General features: G+C 65.5%; 1 protein-coding gene across 1 annotated transcript in view; it reads left to right on the top strand.

The window, feature by feature from the left end:
* Positions 1-21,103, top strand: part of HSF1 (heat shock transcription factor 1) — a 55,147-nt gene extending 34,044 nt beyond the window's left edge. Inside the window, exons 5-13 of the mRNA XM_066990875.1 lie at positions 3,038-3,113; positions 3,505-3,566; positions 4,933-5,029; positions 8,366-8,502; positions 9,913-10,146; positions 16,655-16,760; positions 16,871-16,936; positions 19,406-19,475; positions 20,342-21,103. Of these exons, the coding sequence (XP_066846976.1) occupies positions 3,038-3,113; positions 3,505-3,566; positions 4,933-5,029; positions 8,366-8,502; positions 9,913-10,146; positions 16,655-16,760; positions 16,871-16,936; positions 19,406-19,475; positions 20,342-20,547 (1,054 nt within the window). The 3' untranslated portion in view covers positions 20,548-21,103. The remainder of the gene's footprint in view (positions 1-3,037; positions 3,114-3,504; positions 3,567-4,932; positions 5,030-8,365; positions 8,503-9,912; positions 10,147-16,654; positions 16,761-16,870; positions 16,937-19,405; positions 19,476-20,341) is intronic.
* The last annotated feature ends 4,487 nt before the right edge of the window (positions 21,104-25,590 follow it).

Below are 25,590 nucleotides of genomic sequence, written 5' to 3'. Positions count from 1 at the left end.
AGCAGGGACACGACCGGGCCCTTCAGGTCCTGCTGGGTTTGCTCAGTCCCAGTCCGGCTCTGTTTTCTGTGCACCGCTGTCTGAAGTGCGGAACAGGGACGTACCGCCCGATGAAGGAACCCATCGCTGCAGTGCCACTCCTAAGCCTTGCGGCGTGAGACGGAAATAGCGTTGGGTAGAGCAGAGCTCCGCTGCGAGCTCCGTGCCCGCCGAGCGCGTTCACGTGTGGTCACGGTCGCGTGCTGCGGCCGAAAGCTGTGCATGCGTTAGCGTGAGTGCCCTGGGTTCAGACCTCCGCAGCAGCAGAGGTACAAACTGGAACACAGCTTTTTTCCACGCCCGCTGTCGCTGAGCGCGGCCGTGGGCTCCTCGCCGCAGCTGGGCGCCGGAGCTCGCCCTCGGGCAGAGGAGGGCGGATGAATTCCTCCGGGAACTGCCTGCGTCCAGGAGCTGGGTTTTGAGAGAGAGGCCGGGTAGCGGCACAGCCCCGGTGAGGGCGGGAGCTTGCAGGACTGCATCGCCTTCAAACTGCAAAGCGCCGGGTGGCAAACCCTCATTTCTTTCAGGGATCGCTCGCTGGGAACCCAGGCGCGGCTTTACCCGGAGCGTGCTTTATCTGGGCGGCGGGTGACAGCCCTGCTCCTCAGCGCGCCCGCTAATTAACGCTCCTCTAAAGGCTGCTCCTGAGGGCCCGGCTCGGGGCGGTGATAAACGAGCGGCTCTCCTGGCCGCCGGAGATAACGGAGGCGGCGCGGGGGGGCCGCAGGCAGCTGATCCGCGAGGTGCCCCCCACCCGCACCCTCCTGCCATACCGCGATAACGGCGCTGCTCCCGCCGCAGCCCGGCCCCCGCGCCGCCGGGGCTGGCCGAGGGTCCCGGGGGGAGCTGGGGGTTTTGGGGGGGGGCCGCGTGTCCCCCGGGTCTCCGGCGGCTGCACTCCCCCCGGGAGCAGCGGTTTAAGAGCGGCAGGTGCGGAGCGGGGCCGGCTGCCGCCGCGCCGTGAAATATTGCAGGAGCCCGGCGCTGCGCGGCTCTGTAATAACTCCTGAAATGAAACGTTTGAAGCCGGCCCTTGTAAACTCCTCGCCGGCGTTTAATCGCCTCGTAAACCAGCGTGCTAAAGAAAGTATTAAAGCCTTCGCTGCTGCTCCCACATCGGCTTAACCCTTCGGGGGCCAGCCGCCCCGCCGCCTGCTTTCTCCGCCTGGCGTGGTGCGGGGCCGCGTCTCCTCCCCGAGGCTGGTCCCGGTGGGTGCGCGGCCCCCCCCTCGTCCCCAGGCGGCTCGGGGTGTTCAGGTGGCCTGCGCCGGGGCGAGCCGGGCTAATTTACGGCGCGAGGCCCCGCGGGGCGCGGAGCAGCCATCCTCCCCGACCGTAATTGGCGGCCGGCGCGCGGGGAGCGGGGCCGCAGCTGAGGTAAGCGGCAGCTGCGCCCTCGGCACGGCGGCTGCTCCCCGGCCCGCGGCCCTCGCGCGCACCCGGGCTGTCACGGTGCCGCCAGGAGCGCCCCGAAAGCACCGAGCGCCCCGAAAGCCCTGAGCACTCCTCACTGCAGCCTCTGGGCCTGGGCTGCCCCAAACACTGCCCCGAACGCTGCCCCGAGCGCTGCCCCCGCTGAGGAGCTGCATTTGACTCACCTGCGAGCTGCAGCCTGTTCTGAGAAGTCTTGGGGGGGTTTCACAGAACCGCGGGGTCTGGGCAGGAAGGGGCCTTGAAGTTTTCCCTGCTCCAGCCCCTGCCATGGTCATGACCCCCCCAGCCCGGCCTCAGGCCCCCCCAGCCCCTCTGGGCAGCCTGGCCCAGGGCCTCACCGCCCTCGGGGCAGAATTTCTGCCTTATTTCCCACCTCCCCCCACCCTCTGTGAGCTCCAGGCCATTACCCCCCATCCCGTCCCCACAAAGAAACCCCCCCGGCTCTCCTGCGGCCCCCTTGGGCACCGCAGCCCGCCGGGGGGTGCCCCCGGAGCCTTCCCCTGCCCAGGCCCAGCACCCCCAGCCCTCAGCCGGTCCCACGGCGGAGCTGCTCCAGCCCTGGGCATCTTTGTGGCCACCTCTGGCCCCAGGAGAGCTTTCCCATTGTGAGTTTTGCCCACCCTGTCGTTGGGCAAACGGGGCCTGACCCGTTCCCAGGTGAGCTTCTGCACCGGTGCCGTCCTGCGCCGGTGCCCTGCAGCCCCCAGGGGGGCGCCCGACCCCTCCGGGCTGTGGCTGCGTGGCCGAGCCCTGCCGAGGTGAACGCCTGCGAGGAAACCCTGCAAGGGCGCCCGCAGCCTGGGCAGCGACCTGCACACGGAGCGGGGCCGAGGAGGGCTCCACGTGCCTGGCTCGCTCGCAGTCCCTGCCTGTACGGGGAGCACAGCAGCGCTGCGGCCCCACAGGCGTACGGCTTAAACCACGTCGTGTACGAGCACCGTGGGTCCGGAGGAGCTTCAGGAACAAGAGGAAATAACGCAGGTTTATCGCTGAGTTCTCCGCTGCCTCTTGCGTTCACAGAACGCACAAAGCCAGTCCTTGCTCTTCTCATTCACGGGCGTAGAAAACTCAGATTCGGAGCTCGAAAAAACCGTGTGGAGCTGGGGGGTTGCTGGTGGGAACCGGAGGGGCGCAGCTCCGCCAGGCAGCCCGGTGTCGGTTGGGGCCTCGGCAGCTTCCCCCTCGCGCCTCTGGAGGAGCTGGGTCGGGATCGTGCCCGCCCCGCACGCCCGGGCCGCATCAGGGCACGGAGCTCGCCCGCCCCCCAGGCCCTTCCCGCAGGGGCACGCTAATGGCTCCCAGCAGCTGCGCGCCGCGCGCTGGGCACGGCCCCGCGTCCCTGCCCCTGTGCGCGAGGCTGCTCCCGGGGCTCCGCGGGCTGACATCGCGGCACAGCAAAGTTAATGAGCGACATTTCACCCGCGGCCCCGGGAGGCTGTAAATGAGCCCGTGTCTGGAGATGGCGGCAAATCCCCTGCTGCGGATTTGCCGACTTACCCCGGGCTTTATTTGCTCTGCCTGAGAGGCCGCGTTTGTTCTCAGCTGGCCTTTTCTTCTCTTGCAGCGAGAACGAGGCGCTGTGGAGGGAGGTAGCCAGCTTGAGGCAGAAGCACGCTCAGCAGCAGAAAGTTGTCAATAAGGTAAAGCCCAGCGAGGTCGGGACGCCGCTCTGTCCGCGCTCGCGGTGACGCCAGGCTGGGCGCTCACGGGTCGCTGGAGGGCAGCGGTATTTGTTCTGGTTACAAACAATCTCGGCCGCTGCCTTTTCTTGTGATACCGTGAGATTCCGGAAAGCTGCTGGGAGAGGCTGGCCTGGGGCTGGCGGCACTGCGGCACGGCGTTCAGCTGGCTGCCGCGTCCGGTTTCACCCCAGCCTTCCCCGCTGTGCCGGGCGTTGCAGCCAGCGCTGCTTCCACCGAGCCCTGCTCCGGCTCTGCTCTGAGCCGAGCGGTCCCCGGGAGCCGCTGCCGCCCGTGGGTTAATCGTGGCCGCAGCACGCCTCCTAACGGGTTGCCTTTTTTCTCCTCACAGCTTATCCAGTTTTTGATTTCATTGGTGCAATCCAACCGTATTCTTGGGGTGAAGAGGAAGATGTAAGTCTGCATTTCTACATCCAGATAAAGATTCCCTGTCTGAGAATAAAGAGAGGATCAGCAGAGTGGGTCCCCCAGATCTCTGCCTTCTGTAGCAGCCTTGCCAGTGGGGTAGGACTGGACAGCGGTCATTGGGATCATGTGAGCCTTCAAGTTCTTGCTCCGGCCAGAACCAGCTAACACTGCTATGCGACTGACGCCAAGAAGGGTTTGCGAGCCAGGCCACATAAGCCCATGCAGAACATACTTCGTCCCTAACCCCTGCGCTCTGCGAAACGGCAGCGCACAGCGAGGGCGGGGATCTCGCACTGCCGGAGCGGTGCCTTGGCACTGTCACGGTGTTTTGGTCGTTATACCGAAGGGAACCACTGCACCACCGAGGCCAGCCTCCTGCTGTCGGAGGCTGCTGACATCCCCACAAACTAACCAAGCCCGGCCTCAGACGTGCTGTGGGTTGTTTTGCCCCTTGCTGGTTGCACTGGGGGCCTGTCCAGTACTTAAGTGCCCCAAGAGGTTAAAAACATTGCTGGGTTCATCGCTCTGGGCCAGTCAGTCGTTACTTTTGTCCCAGGATCACAATTCCGTCCCAGCAGCAGTCACTTACTAAGAGCTTTTAGAGGCGGCTCTCCCGTTGCCTCTCCTCCGACACTCCACCACAACAGGCCCCATTTGGTCCCGGCCTGTGGACGGGCTCCTCACCCACCTCCTCACCCACCTGAGTTTTTGCGCTTGGTGTCACACACGGAGGGCCGGGTCCCCCGTGCTGCCCCTGCCCCTCTCGCCCTGTGCTGCCCGGCTGGCTGCGGGGCTGCCCCTTTGTGTGCGAGCCGTGCCCAGCCGCGCCATATGGCAGGCACCGCCACAGCAGGCTTGATTGTTATTAATGAAGGTAGCGGTTTGTTCTGCCATCGCGTCCGAGACGTGCCCAGATGATTTATCCCGTAAGGGGAGCATCTCTCTGCAGTGCTCGGGTGCAGAACAGGGCCACAGCAGTGCTCGTGCCGCAGCTGACCACGAGAAACCCGTCCGTGGGGCAGCCAGGCGGCACGCGGGCAGCGCAGCCCCACAGAGGAGGTGACCCAGGACTACGCGGGAGCACTCCGAGGCCTGAGGCTTTGCGTTTCTGCTCGACAGGGTTGCAAAGCCAGCCGAGGGGCTGCCCGTGGGGGCTGGCTGCGTGTCGCTGGGCCGCCCGCTCTGCTCCACGGAGGTGGCCGCCCCTGGGGCCACATCCCCCCCAGGGTGCCCTGGCCCCACGGGCTGTGCACACTGTGGGGCTGGGGGTGGTCTGGGCTGGGGCCGGGAGGTGCCAGAGGCTGGGGCTGGCAGCGCAGTGACCCCTGTGGTGTTTGGGATTCTTTTGCAGCCCCCTGATGTTGAACGACAGCAGTTCAGCACATTCCATGCCGAAATACAGTCGCCAGTACTCCCTGGAGCACGTCCACGGCTCGTCCCCGTACGCAGTAAGTGCACCGCGCGCCCGGCCGCAGGGGGGGGATGGGGACACGGGGACACGGCTTCCCGGGGAGGGCCCGGCTGCTCCCACCCGTGTACCACCACGTCTGGTCGTGGCCACTCAGCTTCGTGCAGCACGGCACCTCTGGGTGGCCCGGATCTGCCCTAGCTAACGGAGCGAGCTGCCGGCTGGTGGAGCAGGACGGGGCGGCTCGGCTGGGAAGACCTACACACGGGTGTGCCGGTCCCACTGCCCGACCCTTCGGGGCTCAGCAGGAGTTCGAGCGTTTGCTAAGGGTGTTACCCAAATGCCGACGGGCGCGGGGCATCAACCCCCGCGCTCAGAACCCGGTGCCTCTGGGTCGTGAGGGGCCATGCGCTCGGTCGCAGACGAGCGAGGGTTGTCGGAATGCGGCCGGCAGCAGAGACGGGTCGAAGGGCAGCATCGCTTAGCTTACGTCTGCTGGCTCGGGCTTGGCTTTGGTTTGCCACAAAACGCACCTGATGTCAGCCGGCCCTTGCTGAGCAATTGCTCCCATTGGCTAATTAACCTGACCGTGTGCAATTAGCGCTATTCCCCGCAAGCAGCCTGCTGCCAGACAGGCAGGGCGCTGCGGGTCGGAGCCGGGCGGGGGCAGCGGCCAGCAGCAGCAGCACAGGGTGCCCGTGACCGGAGCTGGGCTGTGACCCGGGGGCGAGGTGGGGGGCGCGGAGCAAAGCCAGGCAGCCCTCGCAGGAACGGCGCCCACCGAGGTACGGCTGTGCGGCACCTCATCAGATAGAGCTCAGCGCTGATGTGGGTGTTGCTCGAGCCCTGGCCGCGCTGCGGTGGCTGAAGGGCTCCCAGCCCGTGCACCAGCAGCACGCAGTCTCAGGGGCACGGTGATGTGGCTGCACAGGAGGAGTCTGTCCGCGTGCTCCGGGCTGCCCTGCAAACTGCTGCTGGGTCCCGATGAACGCCGAGGTTTTGTCTTTGCTCTCCTGTCCTTCCGTGCACCTTTTGGTGTGCTGCTCCCCGTGACCGTTCAGGGGCCAAAGATCACAGGGAGCCTCTTACAGACCCCTCAGTGCTGGCCCCGAGTCCTCGCTGGGACGAGCTGCAGGCTTCTCGCTCCTGGCCCGCGTCAACCTGGCCCGGTGGAGGGAGGTGGGTCAACGGGGCTGGCGTTTCCCTTGGACCTGGCAGCTCAGCGTGCCTGCAGCAAACCCTGACACCGCACAGACCCTGACACTGCACAAACCCTGCCGGGACAGTGCACAAGCCTTGGCACCGCACAGACCCTGCCGTGACATTGCACAAAGCCTGACACTGCACAAACCCTGCTGTAACACTGCTCAAACCCTGCCATGACACTGCACAGACCCTGGCACCACACAAACCCTGCCGTGACATTGCACAAACCCTGCCGTGACACCGCACAGCCCCTGGCACTGCACAGACCCCGCCGCAATGCCACGGGAGCGCTGCCACGACGCGGCGCGAGCCCTGCCGCGATGCCGCGCGGTGCCGTGGATGCGGGAGCTGCCCTGCCTCTTGCTGGCGTTTGGTCGCTGTTTGCTTTTCATCACCTCTGGCCTGTGCTGGTCCCTTCCATCCCGTCTCGATGGGGGTGTTTTCATGTTAGATACTCATCCACTCTTAGCGCCACCCAGATTCGGGGCTCTCTTCCCATCTGCCCCCTGCTTGCCCTGCTTGGGAAGCAGCTGCCGTTCCTTGGCCAGGGAGGTGCATCGAGGTTCTTCGTACTGATCTGGCAGGGCTGCCTGTTAGGAGCGAGGCTTTGCAGCTGGGAGAGCAGCCGAGTGCCCTCACCGGCTGCTTGCAGCAAAATAAAGGCCGTCCCCGCTTCCAGGTGGCAGTGCCTGCCCACGCCGCTGCGGGGCCGTCCTGCAAGGGGCGGCGGATTCAGGCCACCAGCTCCCGACGCGCGGCGCCCCGCGGTGCTGGGCTGACCCGATCAGTTTGTCAGCCGAGACCCGAAATAGCTCGGCCCCACTAAAGAGCTCTCCTGCCGTCAGACCACCCTCCGCGAGGGCTCTGTGTTCCCCGTCCAGCGCTGCGATCTCTGCCTTAGAAGTGCCTCTGTTCCCACGCGGGGCAAGTACTTGCGCAGAGCCTCTGGGAGCTCCTCCAGGTATCGCAGGGCTGTGCTCGTTATGAGAAACGCAGGTGGTCGTCTCCTCGCAGCCCGGAGCGTTCGTGGCTCCCAGCTCAGGGGCTGGGCGGTTTTTCGGAGCCGTCTGCCAACACGAGCGCTGGATCCTGACGCTGCCACAGGCCCCGACTGAACTGAAAATGACGGAGTGGTTTTGCACCACACCAGTTGGCGTGGCGTGGGAGCGCAGCGAGGCCGAGGCGCGGGCAGCCCGGTCCTGTGCCACCTGTGGGACCCAACCCCACGTCCCTGCCGTGGAGCCTGCAGGGATCGCGCGCCCGTGTAGCGGCAGCCACGTCCTCGTGGCACTTCTGTGCCCGGGAAAGCGACCTCAGACCTACAGAAACATCGGGGAGCCCAACGTCACATGCGGGCAGAGGCGGCCGAGCGTCCCCACGCCTCGTGGCACCGGGCGTGCAGTCGGTGCCGCTACCCCTGGTGACTCCTTAGCCTTGTTCTGGCTGGGGGGGCTCCCTCGTAGCGCGGTCCCGGCACCGCGGCGGTGCTGAGCTGGTGCCGGCCGAGTTACAGCACGTGTGTTACGGACAAATGTCAAAGGGGGGCGTTTGAATACGGACCTCAGGGCATGGCCCCGGGTTTCCTCAAGCTGCCGCTCGGTGTTACCGCCACCGCCACACCTGGGCACAGCTGACCCGGAGCTGGCTCCGTGTCCCGGGACGACAGAGGCCGATGCCCACGTTGGAGGTGGGATTCGTGTTCGCTTAAACTTCCCAAATAACGTGCTTCTCAGCAAGATTGGTACCAGAATGCAACCATTCTGCAGCCAGCGGGGAATCTTGAGTCCCTTACACCTTGTATTTCGTTCATCTGTAGGTCCTGAGAATTTCAGCTTTCGTTTAAGCATAAAAGACTGGAGGTTGTGAGTGGGAGGGGAAAGGTGAAACGCAGAGCTTCTCCACGTCCAAGTGTTGAATCATCCAGAAAAAGAATCCCATATCGTTACTTTTGAAATTTTACCGTTTCCAAGAAAATGAAGTTTATGGGACAGAGGCCCGAGGTGTGCTTTTAGCAGCGCTTGGGGTTGGCAGCGCGTTTTGTGTGGAGCCCGCGTCGCCTTCCTCCTTGGGTGGGTCGGGGTGGGAGCGATCCGGCGCGTCTGCTCCCGCGGGTCGCTGTCTGCTACGTGCCTCATGCTTCACGCCGCCAATGCTCTGATTGTCGTTCCAGGCTTCTTCCCCAGCGTATAGCGGCTCCAACCTCTATTCCCCGGATTCTTCAGCCAACTCTGGTCCCATCATCTCCGACGTGACAGAGCTAGCCCAGTCCAGCCCTTCAGCATCTCCCAGCGGCAGCCTTGATGAAAGGTACGCTGGTGCTCTCGTGAAGCCTCAGGTTGGCTTCGTGGGGAGCGTGTTTGCCGGTGAGCTGAGCAGTGCGGTATCAGTGCAGCACGCCTCTCGTGGCAGAGGCTGCGCTCCCCCCGGGAGTTCCCCCCAGAAAACAGAGCGGCCCTTGGGGCAGGGCACGCTGCGGTGCCTGAGCTCGCTGCTGCGGACCTGGCCAGGGCTTACAGAAAGCTGACCTGTCCCTCCAGCGCAGCCTGGTTCGGGACACTGCCGGCTCAGCAGACTGCCTTCTGTTTGTTTAGATCAGCTCTAATCCTGTACTCAGCCAGCGCTTGCTCCTTTGCCTCCCTGCCCAGCGTGATCCCGCCCCGGAGGGGTCCCAGTTCTGTTCCCACAAGGAACAGACCGTCAGTGGCGTGTCAGCCCCGTCAGGTGGAACTACCAGCGTCCCGGGAGCAGGGGTGGCTTTGCCCTGCCCTTACAGACTGCTGCGCAGAGGAGGAGACGCAGAAAACAGCTGCAGGCCCAAGTAACTGGGAGTAACGACGCCAGGTCCGTCCCAAGCAGCTCAGGTGCAGAGGCTGAGGGTCTGCAGCAGGCAGAGGGCAGCCAGCAGCTGGCAGCAGTGCCCTTCACCTGCTTCAGGTTCACAGGCCCTGGGAGGCGAGCGCCGCAGGTCCCATGGCCGATAGTCAGCCTCGCGTGCCTCTGCCACCGTCACTGGGTACCGGCGAAAGCCTCCTGAGGTCCGTCGGTGCGGCTGTTCAGCCCTCACGCCCCGCAGCCCCGCTCCCAGCACCCGTCGGAGCCTCTTGATCTGAGCCTCCCTGGGCCCATCTTTCTTTAGCACCTTGTGGTCTCCTTTTTGCTTCCCCTTTAATAGGTTATTCCTGGCATCAGCGCTTCCCCCGAGGTGCTGAATCACCCACAAATGCCATTTATTGCCTGAACACCCTCTGCCAGGAGCGCTCGCTCTTAAATATAGACCATATGTCTGCTTAATGGGCCCTTTCTCTGTTCTTTTGTAGCTGCTGTCCTTTCCAGCAGGACTAATTGAGCCTCTTCCACCCCAAATCAGCGAGCTGGGGTGGGAGAGGGTTTCCATCTGCAGGATTAGGGCTGACCAAGGAGGCCACCTCCCCTTCCCATAAAAACAGAACATCCCAAAATGTCTGGGTGCCCTCGTTAAGGGCAGAGCCCAGGCGGGGCTGGCACAAAGGGGTCGCTCCGCCGTCGGAAGGCTCTGGGCCAGTGGTGAAATATTTGGGTGCTCTCTCAACCTCATCTTTGTAGCTGGCTGCGGAGGCTTCGTACGTGAGGAAGGCAGCAGCAGGCGCGAGGATTTTTGTCCTGTTGTGTGGGAGCAGCTCTCAGGAACCAAGAATGCCTTAGTGCCACATCCTCACCCGCTCTCTTTCCTTCCTCTAGGAGTAGCCCCATGGTCCGTATCAAAGAAGAGCCCCCCAGTCCCTCCCGCAGCCCCAAGATAGAGGAGGCCAGCCCAGGGAACCCTCCTGCTGTCGAAACTCCCCTGTCTCCCTCCACGTTCATCGACTCCATCCTGCAGGAGAACGAACCCAGCACCACGACCGCTGCCGCTGGCAACAGCACCACACAGCCTCAGCCCCAGGAAAAGTGCCTCAGCGTTGCCTGCCTCGACAAGTAAGTGCCTCACCCAGGTCTCGCCTGCTGTCCCGCTGCTCCGGGCCGGTGGGCTTTACAGACGCCAGCAGCCCGCAGCTCTGCAGGCAGATGTGGTCGTTGGTCCAGGGAGCTCTCCCGTGGCTCTGCCGGGGCAGATGTTTCGTTCTGCTCTCCCCGTGGTGTTGGGGGCGGTGAGCGCAGCCCCCCGCCGGACCCCCTGCAGGGCCTTACACCCCCTGCGCAAGGACCCGGCGCTGCTGCAAGGGGCCACGTGGGTGCCAAAATAAGAACGGATAAAAATGACGGTGCTAAATATGGGGCTCGTTCAAACTCCGCTCCCGCGGCACAGAAATGAGTCACTGTGAGACCAGCTGTGTTTTGTCTCGGGCCCCGCACATCCTCCCAGCGTGGAAGCTTCTGCTTTGTGCTCGCAGCCCGCAGACACAAGCGCCTTCCCGCACCGCCTGCTGGAAGCTTCTGCCCTGGGGGCTTTACCCGCAGGGGAGGCTCGGAACCGCGGCGGGCAGCGTTCCTCCGGCAGGCTGCCCTGGCTGCGTGCGCTGCGGCGCTGCCCCGCGCTGCTGCACGTCCCGCTGCCTGCAGGTTAGCAGGGGAAGCCTTGCCCTAACCTGCAGCTTGCCACCCGGTCCTAGTCCTGGCGAACGCGTCCTCCCACTCGGCCTCTGCTCACAGCTTGCGTCAGAGCCAGGCTGGGCTCGGGGGGCGGCGGGCTGAAGGCCGACGGGTGGCTTCGTCCTAGGGGTCAGGCGTGCGGTCTGACATCTTTATCACCACGCAGCGCTCGCGTGGGCAACTGCAAGGGTCGGGTTGAAAAGCTGGGCGTCGTCTGCGCGTGTCGGGCTGCCCAGAACCCCTCCCAGCACCACGCTGGGATCTCGGCTGCTTCTCAGCTCTCAGCCACTTCCCACTCAGCCGGTGTTCTGGGGAGGACGGAGTGCCGCAATTAAGGTCTTCCCTCTGAGCGCCGGGGCAGACCTTCCATCCCGAACGCATGAAGGCAGCCTGGGGAAGGTGCAGGTAGTTTCGAGGACCTAGAAGGCAGCAGAGCTCCCTTAGCCAAAAGGCTGCTGTGGGCTCAGGCACTCAGGGTGCTGGTGGTGCGACGTGCGCTTCTCATCTCATTCCGCTCCGTGCTAGCCATCGCTTTTCAGAGCTGTGGTGTCGTGGCCCTACGGGAGCAGGCACAAGCGTGAGGAAGACGCCCTCTTCCTGCAGGGTTACCCAGCGGGTACAGGGGCAGCTGGGGGCTGCCTCGCCGCGGGGCTGGAGCCTGCTGGCAGCGCACACGGAGCCGTGTTTGCTGCATCACACCTCGGAGTCAGGAAACGCCCGCTCGCTCCTTCCTCCCGGCCTTGTGGGAGGTTTTTGTCTATAGCTTGGCCTATTTATAGACCCACCGAGGGCACTGCAATCCATCTCACCAGTACCAACCGTCCTCAAAGAGAGACAGGCTTTGTTATACAGCTCAGTTACACTATGCAGTTTCAGAAGCTGAAACTCGCCGTTTAAAGGGTAATAAAAATGAAATAAAAGTGCTGCCGAGTGTTCCTGAATTATGGAGGACTCTTGCAGACTGTGCAGAAGCAGGCAAAGGACACAGGAAACATTTGCCCCTTGCTCCTGCAGAGAGCGAGCTCCACGCTTCGTCCTGGAGAGCTTCTGAGGGCTGGTTAGAAGAAGGGGCTGGCGCTTCCCCCTCTCTGGGTGCCCTCCTGCTCCAGCGCCCTGCCAGCAGCACCGCGCCGCTCCCCCCCGTCTGCTTGGTGTCGGCCCGGTGCCTCAGCACCCTGCCTGTGGCTTTCTTCCTCGGGGCTGGTGGTGCCGCGGCTCCTGCTACGCTGGAGCAGCATCGGCAGGAGGGCGGCAGTGCCGGCGTGCCGTGCCCTCGCCCACTCCCGATGTCTCTGGAGCAGCCCCACACCCGCCGGAGCAGCGCTGGAAGCCGCGGGTGCCCCAGGGGAGCTGCAATGACCCGAGCACGCGTTACGCTGCGGTGCTGAGCGGAAGGGAGGATGACTTGCTAATTGAAGCGCTGGCAGCGAGCTCTTTTGAGCGGGCGGCGCGCCGCTTATCGGTCCCCGGGAGCGTACCAGACCCCACCGCCCCGCACCGTGGCACACGGTCCCCACGCGCCCGTCCTGCGGGCGTCCAGCCGAGCCCGTGCCCCGTGCACTGCACCAGGGTGAGGCAGCAGCACGGCGCCCTGGCGGGGCGGCGGCGGTTAAATTCCGAGGAGCTTGCTCACTGCATTGGGATGCAGGTAATAAGGGAGGTGTTCCCTGATGGCGGTGACTGTACGGGGTGACGGCGGTGCCCAGGCGCTGCTCCGTGACCCGTGCACTGACAGCCTGCCAGGACGGCTCAGCAATACCTGCTTTTCATCACATGAAGCGTGTTCCTCTTGTTCTCAAATTATTGGAGAAGAGCAGCCCGTGAGGCCGCAGGTCACGGCACGCAGTGCCTCTTTGTGCGCCACGCAGGCTGTTATTTAATCTACAAGGCATCCTTTGTTCGAGGGAGTTTCATCCGAACTGAGTTACCTCCCCGTGACCGGCAGCACTGCAGCAGGTGACGGCGGCGAGGCTCAGGCTGTGAAAGGAGAGGTTTGCCTGGAAACGCTTGGTGGCATGGCCCAGGCCTTGTCCTCCGTCCACCTGGGGAGCTGCGTGCGCCGCCTTACAGGGGCCGAAGCCCTCTGCATGCTCGCAGCACGAGCACCCCGTGCTGGCACGAGGTCTGCCCGTCCCGGGGGGCAGCGGGGCCGCGCTGTGCCCCACGAGCCGTGCCGCCGCGCACCAGGTCGTGGAGTGGGCCTGCGTCAGGAGTGGCTGGAGAATCGGCTGGCTGAGCTCGGCCGTGCCGTACGGGACCCCTGCTGTCCCCACGTGCTTTTGCAGGGCGGTTCGGCTTCGTGTTTTTGTTGCTAATCCCTGTTCTGCCCCGTTTTGTTGCTAATCCCCATTCTACCCCATTTTGTTGCTGATCCCCATTCTGCCCCATTTTGTTGCTAATCCCTGTTCTGCCCCGTTTTGTTGCTGATCCCCATTCTGCCCCGTTTTGTTGCTAATCCCCGTTCTGCCCAGTTTTGTTGCTAATCCCCATTCTGCCAGCCTGGCACCGCTCGCCTGCTTCGAAAGCGCTGCAGGAGCACGACCGCAGGGCAGCGCAGCCCAGGCTGCTCCGAGCGCGGGGGCACTGCCCGCGGACTGCTCCCGCCTTCCAGCATGGGCAGCGTTTCGTTCCTGAACGAGCCTGGCTGTAAGCCCTGTGGGCCTGGTCTCCTCTTCTGTTCGTGTTTCTCAGTTGGCCTCAGCCCTGCAGATGTCGGAGGTCCCCCCGATAGCTGCCATCCCCGGGGCGCGCAGCCCTGGGCAAGGGGCAGGGCAGCGCCGAGGAGGGCAGGAGCTGGCAGTGCCTTGCAGCCTCCCTCACGGCCGCGGCGTCATCGGTGCTGGGTCAGCGCTGAGAAAGCTCGCCCTAAAAGTTGGCCCCGAGCAGCAGACTTCTTGGCCAGCCCAACCCAGCAGCTGAGAAGATGGAGCGGGCGGCGGAGGCCGAGCTGCTTCTCATCCTTTTAGGTGGTCTTGGCAGGGGAGGGAGGGAAATCCGCGCCGCCGTCGTCCTGCTATCCCCGGGCTGGGTGGACGGAAAGCCCAGCCCTGAGCGCTGCTGCTCTGCTCTCTCCTGCCAGCACAAAGCTCACACGCCTCGGTATCAAAGTGTGTCAGGGAAGGGTGATGGGAGCCCAGGGCTTAAATGACTTTTCTGAGGTGTTCTCTGGTTTTGTGATAAGGACAGAGCAAGGAAACTTGCCACTGCAAGCCTGACTGCACAGCAAGGTGCTGTCCCAGGGAGGGCTGTCCGTAACAGCCGCACCCCGCGCCAGGGCGCATCCGTGCAGGCTGGTGCCCACCTCCCACGGTGGCTCCGAGCAGAAGCCTCGGAGAAATCGTCTGAAGTATTGCCCGTAGCTGCTTCCAGTTAAGGTGGAGAGTGATTCAAAGGAGAAACGAAACCTGGCCTGAGCTACAAAGCATTCCCGAGCAAGTGTCCTGCCTACCCGCAGGCCGCCGGAGGTGGGCCCTGCAGGAGCTTTCCCACTGGTCATTATTTGCCTGCTGGGGCCCTGGGCCCTGCTCTCCTCGCCCCGGGCCCGTTTCCCAGGTGCAGACACATCACAAGGCGGTGGATGACCTGGGCAGAGCTCGGGGGCCAGAGGGCTGCTTTTTTTCCTGCATAAATGAGATAATCGGTGCAAGGCTGCGCCGTCGCCGTGCTTTCAGAAATCGGAGCGTTTGGAAGGAAAAGCAGCGCGGGGAACAAAAGCAGCTCTGTGCATCTCGAGTGCTTTGCCTTTGGGGCGCTGGGGTATGGTGTCGCCCATGAGTGCCTGGCGGCAGCCACTGCAGCCAGCGGCCTGTGGCCGATGGGGATGGGGCTCGGGGTCCGAGCCGGGGGCCACCAAGGGCTCAGCAGAGCTCGGCTCCCCCCTGGGGGTGCTTCCTGCTGCCTCCATCCGCCGGCAGCATCGGTACGAGACGTCTCCCTGCTGGGGAAGGGAGCGTGCCGGGGCCGGAGGCAGAGCCGCGAGGCGGATCCGTCGGGTTCGAGGTGCTGCTTTCACACAGCTGCTGCTGGGGCTGTAAGGCCCACCCAGCGGGAGGCCGCGGCACGCGAGCCGGCTTCGCGGCGCTTCACCAGGAGGAGACGCAGACAGCAAGGGCCTCGCGGGGCTGCTGGAGCGGCCCCATCCCAGCGGCACCGCACGGCCTGGGTTGGCCCCTGTGCGTGCCCCGTGCCGTGGGGATGGAGGACGGGCTTGTCCCAGGCTGCGCTCAGTGGTTTCTGGTGGGGCCTCGGCTGGGGTCGGCCTCGCTGCTGGGCGTTTGATTGTGGGATCGCTGAAAGCGTCTTAAATCTGCCAACGCATTCCAGGTGCTGCGCAGCGAGGACTTTGGAAGTCATTTAGAAGCGCAGACGTGGATAAGTCGTTTATTTGCTGCGTGTTCATGGATTTTAGTCCTGAAGAAGAGTTACAAATCCCTGCAAGCTCCCGCGTGTGTGGCTGGGAGGCGCAGGGCAGGGCTGTGACTGTGCTCCTGGGCCGTGTCTGCAGCCCCGGCGCCCGGCACCGTTCCCACGAGGAGTGCTGCGAGTACTGCTGTCGTTCTGGCAGCTCGCTCCGAGCCGCGGTGTGACCTTGCGGCCTCTCTGCGCCTGTAGCAGCAGAGACAAGGTAGTCTTGATGCCATCACCTTCCCGGTGCTGCTGTGGGATGCCCGTGCAGGGCCTCCACCGCCGGCCCCACAGGAGCACCCCCAGAGCCTTTTGGGGAGGCAGGAGCTGCTCGCTCAGACCTGCGGCCATGCCAGAGCCCAGCGATGCGCAATGAGCTGAGCCTGCTGCTGCTGCTGCTGCTGCTGCTGCTGCTGCCGGGTTTGGGGGCTTGTCAGCAGGGCCGCGGGTCCCTGCCTGGCCTTCAGGGAGCCTTGTGGGCTTGTAGCACCAGGAGGGGGATGCCACCCGCTGTTCCGCGGCCCTGAAGCAGCCTGAGCGCAAAAGCCTCCAGCACCGCGGGACAGGAGAAGAGCACGTGGGGCCGGATCCTGCGCTTCACCCGCAGCTCGCGCGGCGTTCCCGCTGCCCAGCGGAGCGTCCCCTGCGCTCCACCTCGCAGGACGAGGTCCAAGTTCCTGCCAGGATTCCCTGGGCTCTGCCATCCGCTGTGGTCTGAGCCTCACCCAGAGCCCGGCAGAGGGAATGGGCCGGGTCCTCAGAGCGTGGCCTGGCCCCGGGGTTGGTGTTTCAGCGTCCGTCCAGCCTGCAGGTGACCGCAGAGGGAGCCTGGCTGCGGCAGGACGCCGGCTTCCCGTGGCTGCTAGCCGCGATGAGTCGCGCTGTCAGCCCTCGTCCCGAGCTCGCTGATTGCCAGCAAGGGAGCTGCGACGCGCGGGGGACTCGCTGCGTCTGCTGCACGCGGCTGTGCTCGTCCCGGTGCTGCCTGGTGACCAGGTACCAGTTTGCCCAGTGCTGGTCCAGATGCAAAGGTGTTTTCTGCCAGCGGCAGTCCCGGTGCACCTTCTGCCCCAAAGCGCGGCGTGGCAGGGAGGCTGGTTTGTTGCCCGCCCTTTGTCACGTACCAGCAGCTGGGTACAAAGGCAGAAGTCCCTGCTTTTGGGCTGAAGAAAGGGTCCAAAGCTGCTTGCTGGAAAGGCAGAGCCGCACCGGGACCCCGCCAGCCCACGGGGCTGGTGGTTACTGGCACCCCGCGCACAACGCCCGCGTGGCTCGCAGGAGCCCTGGGGTTCGTGAGAAATCCGCTTTGTCTCAGCCGTCTGGGTTGCTCCCCATCGGCCTTCTCCGTGCGGGGTCTCGGGGTGAGGCCGGGGGACAGGGGAGGGCGAGGGCACGGCTGTGCACCTGCACCCAGAGCCCGGCCCCACAGCCCAGAGCCAGGAGGGGCTCCTCAGCGCTGACTGCCCGTGCTCGCCTCTCTCCTGCACAGGAATGAGCTCAACGACCATCTGGATACCATTGACTCCAACCTGGACAACCTTCAGACGATGCTGACCACACACGGCTTCAGCGTCGACACGAGCGCGCTGCTGGACGTGAGTACCGCTTGCGGCGGCAGGGGGACGCGGGGGCTTCAGCCGGGAGCTTCCCCGGCGCACCCGGCTGCGCCTGCCTTCCCTGCCCTGACCGTTCTTTCCTCCGGCAGCTGTTCAGCCCCTCCATGACGGTTACAGACATGAACCTCCCCGACCTGGACAGCAGCCTTGCCAGTGTGAGTAGCTCCTAGGGCTCCCCCCGTGCGCGGTGCGTGCAGCTGTGCCGGCGGCCCCTCCGCGCGATGGGGGGCTCTGACAGCTCCAGGGGGGCTTGGACAGCTCCAGGGGGCTCTGACAGCTCCAGAGGGGCTCGGACAGCTCCAGGGGGGCTCTGTCAGCTCCAGGGGGGCTCTGCACAGCTCCAGGGGGGCTCTGTCAGCCTCCAGGGGGCTCTGACAGCTCCAGGGGGGCTCTGTCAGCTCTCCAGGGGGGCTCGCACAGCTCCAGGGGGGCTCTGTCAGCCTCCAGGGGGGCTCTGACAGCTCCAGGGGGGGGGGCTCTGACAGCTCCAGGCGTCAGGGCCATCCCCAGCCTGCAGGAGGGAGGCGGGGAGGGGGAGCGCGGAGCCCTGTGCAGGGCTCGGGGCCTCCGGGGGGAAATCATTCAATTAGCGCCGCGGCCAGCTCTGAGCAGCTCGTACAGCGCGCGGGGCTACTTCATCACTCACGCTCGGTTAATTAGGTGCTGAGACGGCCGTCTCTCCTGTGAGCTCTGCCCCCTGAACGTGGAAGTGCGCTGAAGCCTGTAGAGCCGCATGTGGTTTCCATAAGCCCTTCTGCTGCCTTCCCGAGAGCGTCGGGAGGTTTCCTCTAGGCAAGCCCCGTCACGTGCTGCGTTATTTATTCTATCTGCTCGAGTATCGTCAGCACCGAGCGCCGTGCAGGGCACGAGTGCAGGCTCTGTGCAAGAGCAGCCTCGGTGCTGCCGGCCGCGTGTGTGCCTGCGGGCTGGGACGCGGCTGGGCACTGCCACGACGTGGAGCAGCTCCCTGAGCAAACGGAGGGAACCCGAGCTGAACTGGAGCTCGGGTGCTGCCGGGAGCACGGGAGGCTCTCCTTGTGCAGGTGCCCTTCTTCTCTCTTCCCTGCTTCTTTTTTACTAACTTGAAAAAGGACCATTTTTTTTTATTGTAATTTTTTTTCCCAAGAGTAGAAGGGGAAACATCTTGAAGGATTTTGCAAAACAGGAAAGCCAAAATCCAGCCTCTGTTCTGGGGGCCTGCTGGGCCCACAGGTGGCTGCAGGCGTGCTCCTGGGCATGAAGGTGTCAGTGTCGGCGGCGTGGGACGGGAGCACGGGCAGCACCTCCCTGACGTCCTTGCCCACGGCACGCCTCTGTCGCCCTGCGGCTTTCCTGCGGCAAAGCCTCCCGTGGGATGCACCGTTCCCTGCAGTGCCGCGCTCCCGGAACGTTTGGTGACGTACGGGAAAGGGCTCAGCAGCGAATAACTCTGCGGCGTCTCTGGCCTGTCTCTCCGGACATTTCTGCACCTTTTTGCTTCCCAGCGCGGTGACGCAGACGCCCGGTGGGCAGCCAAGTTCTTCGGCTGTGTGCAGGGAAAAGGGTGAGGGGGGAGCACGCAGGCGCAGGGCGGCGAGGTCCCGGCGCCCACCCCGCGGCGCTCAGCCCAGCTCCCTGCTGCTGCCGCGGCTGCGAGGTGCAGCCAGCAGCGGGCTCGGCTCCGGCTGGGCAGGGCAGGGCAGCGCAGGGGCTGAGCGGGGCCCACGAGGGATCGGGCTCACCGAGGTGATCCGTCTGTTCCGTGTGGCGCTGCGGGGCGCTCTGCCGGCCGTGCCCTCCGCCAGCCGCCGCACCGCGCGGCCCCGTGCCGGCACAGGGGAGCTCTGGGCCTCGTGGGCTGCAGGCACGGCGCTGTCAAGGCCCCGTGTTCACAGGCGCGCTGCTCCCGCTTGCTGCCGGCGGCCGGGTGGTGACGGAACGTGCTCGGTACTCCCTTAAACACCTGCGCAGGCGACTTCTGCGTGTGGTAGCCGCAGGGCGGTGAGGTACGGGAGTGCCGGTGCAGGAGCGCAGGCACGGGTCGCAGCCTGTTCAGCTGCTGGCACTGGGGATTTGTACAGGGCAGGCGGCTTCACTCCTTCCCAGCCCTTTCGTGCCTCCAGCGCTCCCTCCTCGGCCGTCCCAGCCCAGGGGTGCCCGTGGGACCAGGCCGCGGAGCAGGGACGTGAGCTCAGCCGCAGCCTGGGCCACTTGCAGCTTGCCGGGACCTGCAGCCCCGGTGCGCTCTGGTAGCAGCGCGTCCTTCCCTGAAAGGGCTCATCACAGACGGGCCCTGAAGGCTCTCCCTGGCTTCACGCCGGGGGCACAGCGGGCACTGCGGACCAAGACCTCTGCGGGTGGCAGAGGGCTCCGAGAGCCGGGCCGTGCCCGGCACCTGGGAACCGGGGTGCGCGCACCGGCTGCGTCCTGTGCGGGGCTGCTGGGGACCTCCTGAGCCGTGGGTGTTCGTGAGCCTCCGGGCACGGCTGCCTGACTCAGTGGGGCTTTGAGCCCGTAAACCGCTGCTTTCCTCGCGCAGTTGTGCTAGCGGAGGCACACAGAGAGCACTGCGCTCGCTGTTGGCGTGGACTCACGCGCGTCTGGCCCGTGCCGTGTGCTCACCCGCCCCACTTCTCTCCCTGCAGATTCAGGACCTCCTTTCGTCCCAGGAGCAGCAGAAACCCACTGAGACAGAGGCCAGCACAGCAGACACAGGTACGAGGTGCTCGTTTTGGCGCTTAGTGACTCACTCACGAGACCTGGGGCTGTGGCAAAACCATTTCTGCTCCCAAAAGCATGTTTGGCTGAGAGAGGGGAGTGCTTGGACTGGGAAGGAGAAGGGGTGGAGGGGGATGCTAGCGATGTAAGTCCTGGCAGGAGGGAGTGAGGGAGGGGGAGCCAGGCTCTTCCCAGCAGTGCCCAGGGACAGAACAAGAGGCCACGGGCACGAGTTAAAACCCGTGAGATTCCATCTAAACACAACAAAGTGCGTTTTTGCTGTGAGGGTGGCTGAGCTCCGGCACAGGCTGCCCAGAGAGGCTGGGGAGTTCCCCCTGGAGATGCTCAGAGCCCAGCGGGACACGGTCCTGGGCAGCCGGCTGCCGGTGTCCCTGCTCAGGCAGAACTGGAAGCAGAGGGCACGCAGTCCCTGCAGCCTCGGCCCTCCGGGGACTTCTGTCCGTGTGGCGCGGGCTGTCACCGTGCTGCCCCCCCCACTCGTGGCAGCAACCCCAGCACCCGGCTGCGGGCTCCACACCTCAGTGCCCAGCCGGGGCGTGCCGCAGCTGCTCCCGGGGTCTGGGGGCACAGGGAAGCCCCCGGTCACCTGGAGCCGGGGTGAGCGAGTCCCAGGGCACAGGCTGGGAGCGAAGCCCCGCTGAGGGCTGGTTCTGCTCCTCGCTGCTCCGCCAGAAGCCCTTGCCTGAGCCCTGGCAGTGGCAGCGAGGGCTCTGCTGCTTCGTCACGCACTTTCTTGCTCGATGACATCGGAGTTCGGAGGGCGCAGCCTCGTAGTGCCTGCTCCCCGCAGCGCCCCGGCTCCCCGCAGCGAGCTCCCCGCCTAGCGCGCACTCTCTTTGCAGGAAAGCAGCTGGTGCACTACACGGCCCAGCCCCTCTTCCTGGTGGACTCGAGCGCCGTTGACGTGGGGAGCGGGGACCTGCCGATATTCTTTGAGCTGGGAGAAGGGCCGTACTTCACCGACGGAGACGAGTACGCGGAGGACCCCACCATCTCGCTCTTGTCAGGGACTGAGCAGTCCAAACCCAAGGACCCTGCGGTATCCTAAGGCTGAGGGCAGGGCGAAAGAGAGGAAGAGAAAGGATGCGCACGAAAGGGAAATCCAGCCGCCAGCCTCCTTGCTTTGCACAGACATTGACAGCTCTCAGCACCCTCTGGTTCATGTTTGCTTCCCCCGGCACTGTGAGGATTTCATTTGTGTGTGTGCTTAATGAGGTGTTTTGAAACCTGCTTTAGATTCTAGCCACCCAGCGCTCCTCCAGTTCGGCAGTCGTTGGGGGCCGAGCGGTGCAAGAGACCCCGGCGGCGTGGCCGTGCCTGGCCCGCGCGGCGCCGAGCGAGCGGGAGAGCCGGGCGGCCCCGGCAGCAGCCGCCGGGCGACCGCGGGCGGCGGCCGAGCCCCGCGCCGGGCACCGACGGTCCGGCAGCCGCGGGGGCACGGCCGCGGGCGCCCCTCGCCCCGGAGCGCGGCGCTCGCCGGGCGTGCGGATGGGGTCGCTTCTCAGGGGCAGGGAATTCCTCCTCCACCCCCGTCCCCTTCCCTCCTCGCCCCGGAGAGGCGGATGCGATGGTTTTTAAAGAGAAATAAAAGTTTGCCAATCTGGCGCCGGTGGGTTGGATCCCTTTGTGGTCTCTGCCTCGCGGTCTGGTCCCCGAGGGTCTCCGTGCGCGCGCGCAGCCCGGGCGCCCCGGGCTCCCCCGGGCCCGGCTTTACTTTCTCTTTTTATTTCCTCTTGCTCTGTGTGTTTCTTTTTGTTTGTTTCTTTGGTTTTGTTTTCCTTTTGCTTAGCAGTAAAAATTTGTACATTTACACTTCAGATTGTTAATAGTAAAAACTGTATTTTGAATTTTTACATGAGAGAAGAAGAACCCACTTCTATCTATATATATATAAATATCTCTCTATATATATACATACAAATATATATAAAACAAATGGTCTGTCACCTGGTGGCTTTTCTATGGTCGGAAGCTTCGTTTTTGTCCTCTCTTTGGGGAGGAGCTGGGATGAAGGCCCCGCAGTTCCCCTCCACAGCCCAGAGGTGCCGAGCTGTGCTGGGAGATCCCAGTGCCCGGTGCTGCCGGTGTCACCGCCCCTCTCCCGCGGCGGCAGAGGGCTGAGTGCATGTGCCTGTGTTCAACCTCCGCGCTGTGGCTTCTTGCCTGAATCCCGCTGAGCCTGCGCTGAGTTTTCCAGGACGTTTCTGTAGCTGTGCCCGCAGAGGATGAGGCTGCGGGGCCCGCGCCAGCGTGCCGGAGGAGTGCGGGGCGCCGTGCACGCCTTTGAGGAGGTCTCGTTTTTATGAGAGCAACAAAAAAAAGTCTTCACCTTTGATGCAGAGCGTTCAGAGCGTTGCCGGTTGTTGTCCCCGGGGCTGTCCACCCCCACGCATCCAAACTTGTCACTGCCACAAACTCGGCTCTGCCAAAGCCGCGTTCACCTTCCGAAGCAGGCGGTGTGCCAGGAAGCGGGAGTTAGGTGACAAGGAGAGGATCTCGGGTTCACGACGAGGTCCACGTGTGTACGTTCCACAAACTCACGTTATTCCTTGGTCTCCAGTGCCATGAACTCGCCAAGGGCCTAATGAACTCAAAGCCGTCCGGGTGACCGCTCCACGCGGCGGTGCACCCTGCAGGACCAGGGCTCAGCCGGCGCCGCGCGGCGTCCTCACCCGTGGTCGCGCTGACAAGGCCGCGGTCATTTCCAGACGTGGTGGGGAGCGGGGGGGGCTCAGCGCCACAGCTCATCAGGACACACGGGCGGGTTCGGGGCTGGCGAGAGGCTGCAGTGTGCAGTGCCCTGCGCGGCGCTTGGCAGGTTTGGTTTTTTTTCACTCAGTTTTGTGCCCCTGCCAGGGCCCTTCCACGCAGCCCGGTGTGGGCAGCCGCGCCTGGCGCAGGGTTTGCATTGCTGGGGTCAGCGAGTGGATGGTGGAGAGCAGCGGTGCTTGTGTGGGGCACGGCTGAGCCCACGGCCCCACGGAGCCACCAGCACCCACTGGCCCACGGAGCTCGGCCAAGGCCCCAGCACCACAGGGGCTGGGGGTGCTGAGCACCAGCTCTGGGTGCTGCTGGGGCTCAGCCGCTTTTGGCAGGTCCCAGCGGTGCCGCCGCGCTCTGCCCCCAGCCCTGCCCTCCCCAGGACGGGGCTGTGCCAGAGCCGCTGCCATTGTGCGGAGCAGGGGCTGGCCGGGGGCACCCCAGGGGCCCGAGGGTTGCGGGAGCCCCCCGCTCCGGGCGGGCCGTAATGATCGAAGTAATCGTGCGTGACGCGGGCGGCCGGATCCATGATCTCATCCCGGCTAATGAGGCCGATGTCCAGCGGGGCTGAGCACCGCCGCGGGGAACTTCCCCCCGTCATTCATCACCCACCCCGGGAGACGCCCGCGTCCCCTCGCACCCGCCGCAGCCGGATCTGCTGAGCGCAGCGGGGGGGGGCACGCAGAGGGGCTGCGGTGCGCCGCTGGGGTCAGGGGCACCGGTGGTGAGGGTCCCAGGGGTGCACAGCCCCCCCGGTGAATCCCATCAGTCCTGGTGATGGGAGCGGACCCCAGTGGGAAGCACCAACTGCCTGGGGTGCCCCTTGCCCACCTCTGTCTGGCCACCCCCAGGGCCCGCATCGATGTCAGGGTCCCTGCCACGTCCACGCTGAGCCCCGGCGCTGTGAGCACTGCACGATGGTCGTAGAAAATCAGCGTGGATGGACCCAGGGTGCAAAAGGGTTTTTGGGGTGTGGGAGCTGGGGAGGAGCAAACTGCTCCCAGCACCCAAAAGAACCGGGACTGGCAGCAGAGCCCGGTAGGGTGGCGGTGCAGGGGGCACCCTGGGGGCTCCGTGCCGTGGGGTGGCCCCGGTGCAGCCGGGTCTGGCCAGTGGCAGCCGCCCAGGGCGAGGGGAAGGAAAACCCGCAGTGGCAGCTCCCCACTGCGCTGCATCACCTCCTGCTAACAGCAGCCCGGGGCCCCTGCCAGAGGTGAGACCGAGGTACTGAATTGCCCCGCATGGATTCACTTCTTTGTCTGTTTTCCCAAATTCCCCCCCAAACCGTGCTCTGAACCCACATCAACTTTCGGCATCCAGAGGCGGCATGGGGCAGGGCTGGGGGCGAGCATCGGCGGGGGCTGACGGGGATGGGGCATTGAAGGCACCGTCAGAAGGGCTCGGAGGCTGCTGCAGGGACCTTTATTGGCAGAGGAGCACAGCACATGAGAGGAGGAGGCACGGGCGCTGCCCCCCCCGGGGCGCGTGGAGAGGTCCGGCCGCCTCCACGGCCCCTGCCCCGCCGCCCACCCCGCTCCCCGGGCACCCCCGGCCCAGCTCCGTGCCCCCAGCAAGTGCCCAGCGGCACCGGGGTCCTGCAGGGAGCGGGGCGGGCCGGGGGGCTGGGGAGGGGGCTGCAGCGAGGCCTGGGGGGCTCGGAGGGAGGTGCTGGGGAAGCGCAGCAGAGGACGGCATCCCAGGAGGCAGCTCCGTCGAGGCTCGGCCTTCTCAGACCCCTGGGGAGGCAGCGGCTGCGTCAGCCCCCGTGCCACCGGCGGGCAGCACCCCCTGCGCCCCCCAGCCCCGAGTCACCTTGGGAGGCCAGGGCCTCCTCCGAGTCCACGTCGCGGTCCATTCCTGCGGGCAGGGGCAGGCGCTGGGGCTGGGGGCAGGCACCGGCACAGCCCCCCCCCGGCTGCAGTGCGCCTACCCCAGGCAGTGGGGTGGCCTCGCTACCTCTCCCCTTTGTGGGGGTGTCCTCAGCTCATGCCCCCCCCCCCCCCAGCTTAATGGGGCACCCCTGGATAACAGGGGCACCCCCGGCTCATGGGGCGCCTGGGGACTGCCCCAGCCTGCAGGGGACAGGGACAGTCCCTTCCCCTTCCCACTCCCCTTCCCCATTTTTCATTCCTTTTCCCTTTTCTTTTTCCCCTTCCCACTGCCTTCGCCCTTCCCCTTTTCCTTTCCCCTTCCCCTTCTCTTTCCCTTTCTCCTTTCCCCTTCCCACTGCCCTTGCCCTTTCCCCTTCTCCTTCCCTTTTCCCTTCCCCATTTTCTTTCCCTTCCCCTTCCCACTCTCCTTCCCCTTCCCCTCCCTCCTCCCCCTGCCCCCCCAGGACGCTCAGGTGCTAGCGGGGAGCAGGGGGACGCTCCGCGGGCCGGGGACCCCGCAGCGAGGACGCGGCCTCACCCTCCTCCGACTCGTTGGACTGGGCCGGGAGGTCTGCGATGGGAGCTGCGGGAGGGCAGAGAGCACCGGGGTCAGCGCCGGCCCGGGGTCCGGGGGGGGGTCCCCTCGGCACCCCCGTCACCCACCGCCCCGGGCCTCCCCGGCGAGGGCGTCCGCGCTGAAGGAGCCGCTGTTGAGGGCGTCGAGGCTGGAGGAGGACGAGTCGCTGCCCAGGGCCTCCCGCGCCACCACGTCCGCCTGCGCCCCCCCGGTGCCCTCGAAGCTGACGGCGGTCAGGCCTGCGCGAGAGGCGAGCGCCGTCGGCACCGTGCCGGCACCGCGGCCCCCGCGCCCCCCCGCCCCGTGCCCCCCACCCCGACCTTGTCCCAGGCGCTGGGCGGAGGTGGTGAGGTCGCCTGCAGGGAGGAGAGGGGCGTCAGGGGGGGGCTGGGGGCACGGACCCCCACGTGTGTCCCCCCCCCGCCGCCCCTCGCGGGTCCCTCACTCTCTCCGGAGGCCTCCAGCTTGGCGGGGCTGACGGGCTCTGCAAGAGACGGGCGGGGGGGGGGGATGTCAGCACCAGACCCTGCCCCCCCCCCTTTTTTTTTTTACCAGGAGGGAAACTGAGGCACGGCAGGGGCGGCCCGGCCCTACCTGACGTCTGTCCTTCCGCAGACAGGGCCACGTCCAGGGGGCTCGCGGGCTCTGCGGGGACACAGCGGGGCAGACCCCGGCTGGGCTGCGCTGCCCTGGGACCCCCCCGGGGGCAAACACCACCCGCCCCCCCCACCCCGCCCCACCCCCTGCCCATCGGGGCTGCCGGTGGGCCGGGCGCCCCCTGTCCCCAGCACCCCCCGCGCCCCCAGCCCCTTACCATCGGCTGTGGCGGTGGCCAGGAGCAGGAGGACGGCGGCCGCAGCCAGCGCCGGGGCCCTGTGGAGCC

The sequence above is a fragment of the Anser cygnoides genome, chromosome 2 (assembly GCF_040182565.1).
Source record: "Anser cygnoides isolate HZ-2024a breed goose chromosome 2, Taihu_goose_T2T_genome, whole genome shotgun sequence".
In the NCBI taxonomy this organism is placed as follows: domain Eukaryota; kingdom Metazoa; phylum Chordata; class Aves; order Anseriformes; family Anatidae; genus Anser; species Anser cygnoides.
This window is presented reverse-complemented; position numbering and strand designations above follow the sequence as displayed.